At 44.7% G+C, this 11049-nt stretch overlaps 1 protein-coding gene across 1 annotated transcript in view; it reads right to left on the reverse strand.

The window, feature by feature from the left end:
- Positions 1-11049, reverse strand: part of MTAP (methylthioadenosine phosphorylase) — a gene marked incomplete at its 5' end in the record, with an annotated part of 27145 nt that overhangs the window by 628 nt on the left and 15468 nt on the right. Inside the window, 3 exons of the mRNA XM_010159359.1 lie at positions 5697-5819; positions 6343-6582; positions 9684-9786. Coding sequence (XP_010157661.1) covers positions 5697-5819; positions 6343-6582; positions 9684-9786 — 466 coding nt within the window. The remainder of the gene's footprint in view (positions 1-5696; positions 5820-6342; positions 6583-9683; positions 9787-11049) is intronic.

Here is an 11049-nt window from a genome sequence, read left to right on the forward strand (position 1 = left end):
GGTGGTGCAGCCCATGGTGAAGCCGGCTGTGCCCTGCAGCCATGGGGGGTCACGGGGAGCAGAGACCCCCCTGCAGCCCGGGGTGGACAACACACCGGAGCAGGGGGATGCCCAAAGGAGGCTGTGACCCCGTGAGCAGCCCACGCTGCAGCAGGAGAGAGGAGAGAGGAGACAGGAGAGGAGACAGGAGAGAGGAGAGAGGCTGGAGAGAGAGCTGGAGAGCCTGTCCATGGAGAGAGGAGACAGGCTGGAGCAGGTTTGTTGGCAGCAGAGGTGACCCCGTGGGGGACAGGCTGGAGCAGGGTCTCCTGAAGGAGGGCCCCTGGGGGGGGGACCCACACAAGGGGAGGTCCTGAACTGCTGCCCGTGGGAAGGACTCATGTTGGAGAAGTCTGTGGAGGACTGCCTCCTGTGGGAGGCACCGCACACTGGAGCAGGGGAAGAGATTGATGAGGAAGGAGCGGAAGACACACTGCCTGATGAACTCGGCAGAACACCCATTCTGCATCCCCCTGCACTGCTCGGAGGGAGAAGGTAGAGAAAAGCAGGAGTGAAGCTGAGCCTGGGAAGAAGGGAGGGCTGGGGGGAAGATGTTTTAAGATTTGCTTTTATCTCTCATTACCCTACTCTGATTTACTTGAGAATACATTAATTTCCCCAAGCTGAGTCTGTTTTCCCCACAATGGTAATTCTGAGTGATCTCTCCCTGTCCTTATCTGACCCACGAGCCTTCTGTCATATTTTTCTAGCCCTGCACAGCTGAGGAGGGGAGTGAGGAAGTGGCTTGGTGGGCACCTGGGCACCTACACAGTTATACTGCAGAAACACTAAATTAAGGATTTCAGGTTCATGAGCTACAAATGAAAAATTGTGCAGCCTGCTTTTAGCTTTTAAGGCTAGCATACTGGCTTACATGAACTGCCTTCATGTGCTCTTGTAATCAGAATGTTCTGAAAATGAAGTTCCTTAAAAAAACCCAGTGATTTCTACATGTTTCTTCATCATTTTTGAAGAATGGCTCTCACGAACAGAATCTTTTCTTTATCAGTGCACTGACTAGGAGTGAACTGAATACCCGTGTTACGCAGGGACAGGCAGCTTTGAGATCAGTCACATTCAAGGGCAGGGCCTAAGAAACCATCTCAGCTTTCTTGAGAGGTCCTTAGCCTACAAGGACCACAGTGTGTAGACCAATGCAGCTACAGGTGAAGTAAAACCTTGATGAATTTTCCTGCTCCATCTTATTCACCCGAGGCAATTCACTCCAGTCACATGGGAACGTTCACTGACTTCACTGAGGTATTTTTTTGAGGAATAAAATTACTCAAGAATATTTACAAGATCAGAGCTCTACATCCATAAATTGTCAGTTTCAGTCTGTGATAGACCAGGAAAAAATACTGAAAAACGTTAACCTTTATGCCCTCCAACTTGTTAGCTACCAAACGTATTAAAGTCTAAGCACGCCAACGACGAAGTGTGCTGAAACACACCTACAGATACCTCACCCAGCCTGAAGTACCCCACAGTACTGATTTACCACAGCGCTCCCATGAAAGTACACCATTACTCCTTGTGTCAGAGGTCTGACAAGCATCATTTCACCCAGGCTAGCTCGAAGTTCTAAAAAGGCAGGTAATACCAGAACATCTCCTCACAGAGCCCAGAAGTTTATCTGAGGAGCATCTGCCGAAGCTCTGACACCTTAACACACGCTGACTGTCTTACACTCATGCTGTAAGACAAATCAGTTCTAACATGACATCCCTTCTACCATCCCAGTACAAATTCTCTCCTGATTCTCAAGGGGTTGAACCTTACTGTAATAAGGAGCTCAATTCACAGTTGTTATGAGTTAAAATTCTATCCTCTCCCACCAACACTTTTCCTAACAAAGATAGAGAAGAATCTACTACCTTGGTTCCCCTTTGAAACTGTCTGCTGTCACTGATCCGTTTACTTCACTCAGCAACGAGCCCACGTTGTACTCAAACAGCCTCTGACACCAGTGGAGTGGCTGAAGCTCTTCTTGCCTCTGACATCCCTTCCGAGTGTCAACTATAGGCAAGCTTTGGTTTTCCTGAAACCATCCCTACATGCCTGCTCTTACTTCTGGATTCCTTCTTTGTAGCTTGTCTCTGCTTCCAACCCTTAAATGCGGCATTTTTCCACGGGAGCTCTGTTTCCTGTTTAGCCAAGTCAGTCTCCTGATGGTTCTTTCTGTGGGTCACTCCTGGGCTTGGAGAATGCTGCCCTTAAAGACCTGCCAGCCTTCTGGAGCTCCTTGCCTCTTCAGAGCTTCCAGCATGAGACGATACCTACTAGTTTACTGGTCAGACCCAAGTATGCTCACCTGAACGCCAACGTCTGTACTCTGCCATCTGCCTTCCTTGCTCTCCACAGGATGCTGAACATGGCTGTTTCATGAGCATGACAGCCAGTGATTACCACCTCACTGAACGACTCTTTTCAGTGAGCAGAAGATCCAGCTGTACATCACTTATGGTTGATCCGTCCTATCCAGAAATTTCCTGACATTGGGACTACTGTGATCAGGGGTGACACCACCGCTTATAGAATCATAGAATGGTTTGGGTTGGAAGGGACCTTAAAGATCATCTAGTTCCACCCCCCCTGCCATGGGCAGGGACACCTTCCACTAGACCAGGTTGCTCAAAGCCACATCCAGCCTGGCCTTGAAGACATCCAGGGATGGGCCATCCACAGCTTCTCTGGGCAACCTGTCCCAGTGCCTCACCACCCTCTCTGTGAAGAATTTCTTCCTGATATCTAATCTAAACCTCCCTGATTTCAATTTGTACCCGTTACCCCTTGTCCTGTCACTACAGGCCCTTGTAAAAAGTCCTCTCCCAGTACCCTTGTAGGCCCCCTTCAGATACTGGAAAGCTGCAATGAGGTCTCCTCGGAGCCTCCTCTTCTCCAGGCTGAACAAGCCCAGTTCTCGCAGCCTTTCGTCATAGGAGAGGTGCTCCAGCCCTCTGATCCCCTTCGTGGCTTGTGTGTGGGTGGGTGGGATGCACACCTCCACGGGAGGAGACAGATACCTGCAGCTGGGCAACGTATTTTCTCCTGCCTGATAAAGTTCCTCCAGCCACAGCAGCCAGATGGCAGAGCTCAGAAGGGAATTGTGTCAGTGTAGAGTGGTATGGTTTCACATGCTCCCCTGAACACTAGAACAGACACTGGCAAATGCCCACCTGAGATGCCCGGGGGCAGCCTGGATGTGGGCTGGCATGGATTTACATTGTCACTGACTGCAGAGTACCAGCTGTGGTCTTGCTCGGCTCCCGGAATTCCTTACCACACTACTACTGGGCATGCCAGAGGCACTGCCTCCTAGTCCTAGGAGGAGGTGCTGCCAAAAAAGATCAGTGAAAAACCCCCATCATCTGACCTTCAAAGTTCCCAGAGTAAAGTATATGGAACACATCTGCAAAGAGAACAGTTTTTGAGAGCTCTATGGTCCAACTCTACACTCGCACCGAGGCACATACGTACATACCACTCTGCTCTACTGCCTAATTGCCTCTCCCTCTTCACTGACACAGATGAAGGCCAATCCTTCATCTCCTTTACCACCATTTAATGCCTCAGACAGAAAGATTTTTAGCCTTTCCGGCCCCTCCTAAGTAAAATCGGAGGAAGCCTCCAAAGCCTCAGACTTTCCTGTCTCTTTTACAGAGTACTTGGTTGTGTGAAATCAGAAACAATTGTGACTCCTGCTCTCCTGACATAAAAACTCAGGCCCCACTGCCAACAGCTAGTTCCTGTTTCCAGTTCTTCCAGTGCCTTCAGATCAACTGCCATTCTCAATCCATTTTCACCCAAACCAAGCCACTGTCAGCACAGAGCATAAACACCTAAGAACTGCCAGACCAAAGCCAAACTCTCTCAGTACTAATCACTGATACCAGGCAGTAGCAGAAGCTTAAGAGTGTAAGAAGCTACATTCGGAGTGATCCTTCCTCTGGGGCACTGTATTTTCTTCTTCAGGACACCCCACAGGCAGACCCCTCCGTACCCATGCAGAGTTCTATACTTGGGAAAATTCCCTGCGTACACACATGACCAAAGCAGCTGAGGAGCATCCAGCAGATTTTTTTTAGATTATTTGTTCAAACCGAGGTTTTTTGTACAGCTAGGCATCTGCATTAATCAGTAAGTGTGCCTCAGTCCTCTGAAATAGTTTTCTGTGGATTAGAGAGGAGAAGGAATACTGATTCTGTTGTTTCCCTTACTCATCCATGACACAACTTCTTAAAGACTGTGAAGGGGAAAGAGAAAAGTCAGTTACCTCTCACAGCTATATGGAGGGGACACTAAAATAGCCATTTCAGATAACTGGGCAAGGAAGAGTCATAAACATAATTCAAGGCCTCCTAATAACAAGCAGGATTTCTAGTGAAGAGTCAGCAAAAGACTAATTTCAAGGATTTGGGCTGGACATACGTGAACCTGGTCAGGTATGTTTAATGGCGTCTGGGGTGAATTTTGCTCATTATGCCTTTTCTTTAGGACACTGGCTAAACTAGAGATGAGGCTCACTGACAAGAGAACCATACTGGAAACAAAACTGAAAATTTTATCCCAATCAGAACACATGAAGACTTTTACAGCACGTGGGGTTTTGCTGGCAGCTGAATTTCAGGGATGCGCTTTCAGGTATATGAAGACATGACTCAGGCCTGTGATCATCTTCCTTACCAATTCAAATTTCAGTCAACACAATGATTTTCAAAGAAGAGAAAGAAAGTACCTAAGAGAGAGTTATCAGAGACTGGACTCTCTCAAAAGTTGCCTTAACAGGCTTCCTCCTTTTCAGACTGTTTCCACTAACAGAGATCCTTGTGGTCCCCTTCTGTGTTCCCTCTATCACATTCCAATTCTCCTTCCCTGTCTCCCACACCATCTCAATGTAATCCTCAGTTGCTCTCGCACTTCACGCTCTTGTAGTCTTTATTTGTCAGAAAAGCTTGTTGGGAAGTTGGGTAGATGCCCACACTGCTTTAACATTGTTCTTTCCCTCTGTGCTACAGCCAGCATGCTCGTGAAACAGAAGTGACGTAAAACACGTGCATAACCTCGTCTAAGAAAAATTCTGCCTAAAAAATACCTCACCAATATATTTTGAAATTATTTTCTTTTCCTTTTTATTTTTTTTTTTCCCCATGAACTGTGGATCTGAAACCTGTGGGAGAACAGAGTTTTAATAATTTCAAACTGGGTATTACCTGTATCTTGTAACAGACTCCTCTCTGTCTACATATTAAAGAGCACAACGGTTTTGCCTTGGTTCAGTCTACTCTGCTTGGCTCTCCACTGTTCTAAGCTAAAGCAGAGCAGAGGTACAGGTTTTTCATTTGGGTATTCACGTAGATCTGTACCTTACCTGTGCTATGAAAGACAACACTTCATCAACCACACACAGATGTCCTTAGGTTTTTACCTCTTGTAACACTTCTTGTAAAACTGAAGCTAGACCTTTGCAATTAAGCTTGTGAGAGTCCTAATGAATCTGTCTGCCCGCCCTGAAGGGATGTGGCTTGTTGAAGCATCCGCTCTCGGCAGTTTTGATTTAAGCAGACACCTTGGAACACACAGCAGTGTTACGTGCATGTAGGCGCATAAATGCATACGCTGTCCCCAGCGCTCATCAGCCTCATGCATGTACTTACCTTCAGGGTGTGCAGGGTGTCAGTCCATTCCATGGCACCAATCTGAGGTATAGCAGTAAGGAGTATGCTAGTAGCCTTATTTGCATTCCCTTTCAGTGTCTTTAAAACTTTATCCACTGAAACCTAGAAACACAATAAAACCAAGCGGTGTCTCTCAATTTTGATGGCACACATTTGAAATACTAAAATAATTTAACTCTTACACCTCTAAGTGAAAAGGTGAAGCCTTAAAATGCCACAATCATTTTAGCCAGTGAAAACTTCTTTGCGGGTGTGTCCGACTGTATTTTACACAAGTAAGGGAACTAAAGCAGATACATAATTTTGCACAAAGCTGCTAAAGAAAGAACACCAGACCAATTATGGGAAGACAAGCTCATACACAGCACTCGGGAGCTTCATACACACAGACTCTCCGATTCAGACAAGAGGAGACAAAAATTTTGGTAGCAGTGAGGCAAATTTATGAAAATGAGGTAGCAACAACTGACTCTGTTCTTACTTTCACAACTGTTCATCCAGAGTAACTCAGTGATACGGGTGCTAAGAACAGATCCAGTTTAGCATGTGATCTCTCACCAAAACCTACAGCTTCTCATCCAGATCCCTCAGGACGAGACCGAGAGGAAAAAAAAAATTCACTCACTGCTTCTTCATGTTCCTTCCAACAGTCATAATCTGTTGCCATGGCAATACTAGCATAACACATTCCAGCTTCTTTTGCAAGAATCACTTCAGGCACTGTGGTCATGTTGATAACATCAGCTCCCCAGCTGCGAAACATCAAGCTTTCTGCCCGAGAACTGAAGCGTGGGCCTTCGATCGTGATCATTGTTCCCTTGGAATGACACTGGAGCCCAAGCTTCTTCGCAGTCTCAGTAAGAACCTGCAACACATGCCAGTTTCAGGAAAAGGAAATAATTCCCCTGGTGCACCGCTTCTGCATCCCATCAAAAAAACTTACACACGAAAGAAATGAGTTTTATGCAAAGCAGACAAGCTTCATACGGCTACAGCTGTCCAGTAGCATGGATCAGTTTCAATTTCCTTATCGGGCAAGAGAAATTAATGCACCTACTCACAGGAACGATCTTGAGCTCATCTGATTTGGTTAGCATCAGCTGGACTACTGTTTTCAATGTAGACCAAGAGGATTGGAAATGGAAAATTTGTGCGTGTTATTTAGGTTGTGCTTCCACCGAGAACAGAACGGTGGAAACGCTCCACCGAGCGCTACAGTACCCCGGTGGAGTTGAGCTGGTGAGAGCAGTAGTAAGAAATTTACTTTTTGAAAGTCAAACCTTACAAGCGTATACTTCAAAGACTACCCTGGGAATCTGTAGGGACTATCCCATGCCAGTGACTGAGCTGTACACTTTACACATACCACGTACTTTGCATTAGTCTTTATCGTCTCAACTAGGAACTTGTATACAGCAGAATCATCACAACTTTCTCTGTTGGTAAATGGCCTGGCGAACACCAGTCGATACAGCAGGGATAAGTGTAAACAGGACTAGGACACCTGCAACTGTCCTGAGCCTGCCCTCCAGCCCGCTGGACAGCCTGCCAAGCAGCGACACCTCGAGCATGCTGTGTGACCGTGTGGGGTGCCTCCTCGCTGGCACGTGGGACGGTGGACTGTGTGGAGCAGCACAAGTACAAGCTGGAGCAGTCACCCACATCACCCACTGCAGGCGTGTGTAAACAGGTAAACCTGCGCTCCCAGAAGAGGGTGGGTGTGCACGTAACCTGCATGTGCTGGGAAGGGTATTTGTGCGTGCAACTGCGTGAATATGTGTGTAAGTGTGAGGCAGTGCTGCTAGGGATCCGCCACAGAAGGACACTTGCAAATGTGTAGGTGTTCATTAACATGCTGTAAGTTAATCTAGTATTAATCACACCTAATATTGTGGGGTTCTGCTGCATGTATGGTTCACTGACTGACAGTTAATTACACGTTGTTAATAAATCAACAGACAAGTTCAATTGTGATATGACTTAACCCACAGTTGAGCAGCATTTCCCTGAAACTCTTTACAATGTCCTGGCTTTACTCCCTACAAAGTGTTGCAGCGAGCTCCAGTTTCTGAAAGAAGTAATAACCCAGGCACCCAGTGTTGTTCGAAATTTTGGTGTTGGAGAAAAGATAAAACTCCTTTCAGATTCTCATTTAATTTACAGTGCATAAACTAAATAAGAGTATTTGCACAAATGCCATTTAGTAATTTTCAGGGATAGTTCCAGGAAAAAAGTTGAAGTCACTTTTACCTGGTATTTTCAAATGAAGTGAAAGTAACCCTTTTCAGCCTCGCTAAGAGCACAAAACCACATGTTCTTTAAAACATCTGTTAGGCTGATTAGAACGCATAGGCTAATGAGATAATGATCACATGTGAGACTGGGAAGTACCTAAATGTTTTTTCTCTGTTTGAAAAGAAGCATTTCTCTGTTGGCTTTTCAAAAACTGTTATAGCCAAAAGAATAGTATCTCTAGATACTTAACAATCGTATGAACACTCTCCTTGGCATGTGTTTCCTGCAATGTCAGGAAAAGGCTTATGTGTATCTACTCACCTGTTTTAAAAAATGAGAAAGAGACAGTGTGAAGTGCTGCCAATCACTTCAGCAATAACACGGTTTTTGATCCGTTTCAGGAATTGTACAGTTAGCTCTCAATAAGCTCCTTATTATCTGTTGTGACATGACATCATGCCCAAAGCCAGTAAGTAAGCAATTACACACCAACTAATCTTTGGCAAGAACATGAGGCTAGGCTCTTGTTGCATGAAAAATGCACAGTATTGTGCATAATTTGCTGCTCAATGGAAAAAGGGCAAAAGCACGCACGTGTTACATGTACTGGTTTGTTTCCTCATGGGATTTAAAATGTCTTTATTTCAATGCAAAATGCTTTAATTCCCAGAGCACTGAGGCATTGTTTGACTAACAGTCCTGTGGACCTGCTGGAGGGTACCTTGAAACTGCACCGTGTCTGGCCAAATAACAAAAATAGCCTATAGTGAAGTGAGTCGGTGACAAGAGCCAAACAGCTCAGCAGTACAAATATTTGTACGTGCTCTGGGTACTTATCAGGCCACCTGCCTCACAGTTCAGCTTTGTCCTGCTCAGTGCAGTAACTGCCCACACAGACAGCAAGTCCCTCACATGGATATGACTGATCCTGTAAGCATTCCCGTGCCCCTGGAGAACGTATCTCCCTGCAGCTTCTGATCAGAGCCTTCCACAGCAGCACAAAAGGCACAGTTCCATCTTTGCCTTCCCTTGTCCTCAGGTCTAAGAATACGCCAAGGTGGCATATTTAATCACAGACAGACTCCTCCCAGAAGCATGGAAAGGTGCTGAAAAACAGAGCAGCGTTTCACACTGCTTAGTCTAAGTGTCTTTGAAGCCTGACAATCTTCAAGTGACAAAACTAAGAGCAAAAATTAAGAATAAAAGGCTACTGTAATCTGGCTTGTTTTTATGTTTAACTTCTGTTAAACCAAGCCTTGACACTCCACCGCCACCCACTGCTACAGGGCACAAATGCAATACTGTGATTTCTGTGAATGCTAATGTACTATCTATTTAATTCTTTGTATTTAGAGTGTAGAGTGTCTCTACCACAGGTGCAGTTTTATTCAGAACAAAAAGGAAGTAATTCCTAATTCTACCTCCCTGCTTTGTCTGCCTGTTGCTCTCCTGGCTTGTCACCTGTTAAATAAAGGCCTTTTGTCCTGTTACGAAGACCTAGACTGCGGACTGACACCTTCCTTGGGAAGACAGCTCCTACAGACACAAGATCTTTTACTTCCCATGCCTTCCAAGTGTTAAATTTTTCCTTAAAACTGTAACCTATCCGGGAAACAGGAATAAAGAGGTGCAGATTACCATTGCATTCTAAGAATGCATAATTAGACTACTACATAATGAATAAGTGCCATAAAAGTAACATTTCTAAATACAATTACAGAATTCACTAACCCCTCTGGTTTTGGTGCAGAATGGCTCTGCCATTGGAATATGGCATACTCCTGGAAGAGTGGAATGCTGCCCATCGTATAAAGTACAGTGTCTCCTAGTTGTCCTAGAAAAGCAGAAAACATGCTCAGAGAGAAGAACAAGGAGAAAACAAGAGAGAGCAAGAAATTTACACAAATCCAAACCCACAGCATTCCTGGGAGGGAACAAAAATATCAGTATGATATTAATGACCACCTGTAATCCTGTTTTGCCTCTGTACAAACCTATCGGAGTTGAGCTCGAGTATAAGCCTGTTAGTCCAACAGTGCACTGTCAATTAATTAGGGAAAATCTATTATTAACAGGACGCTGAAATGCTTATTTGTTACTAAGTGAGACAAACAGCCACATTATCCTGTGATCCTATCCAAAAGAGATCAGCTAAATTTAATCGTCAGGCAGATAATCTCAGGAAAAAAAGAATACAGTAAGCTTTCAGGAAAGGGAAGGAATAAAGTCTGAAATACCACAAAGCTAGTCAAAACAGACCTCGTTCATATCACTACATTTCTACACTGGAAGATGGGAATTTGTAGGAACAGCTTCCTGAATGGAAGAGGTGTGAATTCAAACAGAAAAACCCTGGAACAGGATGTCTTCATATTCCCAGAAAGATTACACACATGCATGGCAGCGTGCAAATAGGAGAATCCCTCTTCTCCATTCTTTCAACTGAAAAACTTGTTCCCTTGCATAGAAATAGTCAAAGATGCTGCAGAAATTACCATACAGCATGCCATTCTGACAGCACCTGCTATCACTTTACCTTCACATGCACTGTCTGTAGCTACTTCAGCAAACTGGGTGGTGAAAACCCTCTGGAACAAAATTCCCTTCTTCGCCCCAGTGTGTCACATATTGTACTTCACACGAGAAAACTAAGGCAACAGACTTACAGAATTTCTGCTGGTAATACACTCACAACCGTTCCCCAACCCAAGTCACCAGCAAACATTTAAAAGAAGGTTTTAAACACAAGTTTTGTGTTACAGAAGATTCAGGGGGAAAAAAGAAAAAAAAAGAAAAAAAACCCAAAACACAATAGGGTAGCCTTAAGCATGAGATTACAAAATAGGAAGAGATCAGCAAATTAAAAACATAAACAAAATGGGACATAGTTGTTAAAATCCACTGAAATATTATTTCCTTTATGGAATACTGAAGAACTACAAATAGAATGGATCTCACTTTACAAACTTTTTTTCAGTCTCTGCTAATGAATTACTTAGAAATGGAGAAAATGGGAAAAATCATACTCCATTTCATAGAATCATGGAATGGTTTGTGTGGGAAGGGACCTTAAAGCCCACCCAGTCCCACCCCCTGC

This window comes from Eurypyga helias, unplaced genomic scaffold (assembly GCF_000690775.1).
Source record: "Eurypyga helias isolate BGI_N326 unplaced genomic scaffold, ASM69077v1 scaffold26839, whole genome shotgun sequence".
Lineage (NCBI taxonomy): Eukaryota > Metazoa > Chordata > Aves > Eurypygiformes > Eurypygidae > Eurypyga > Eurypyga helias.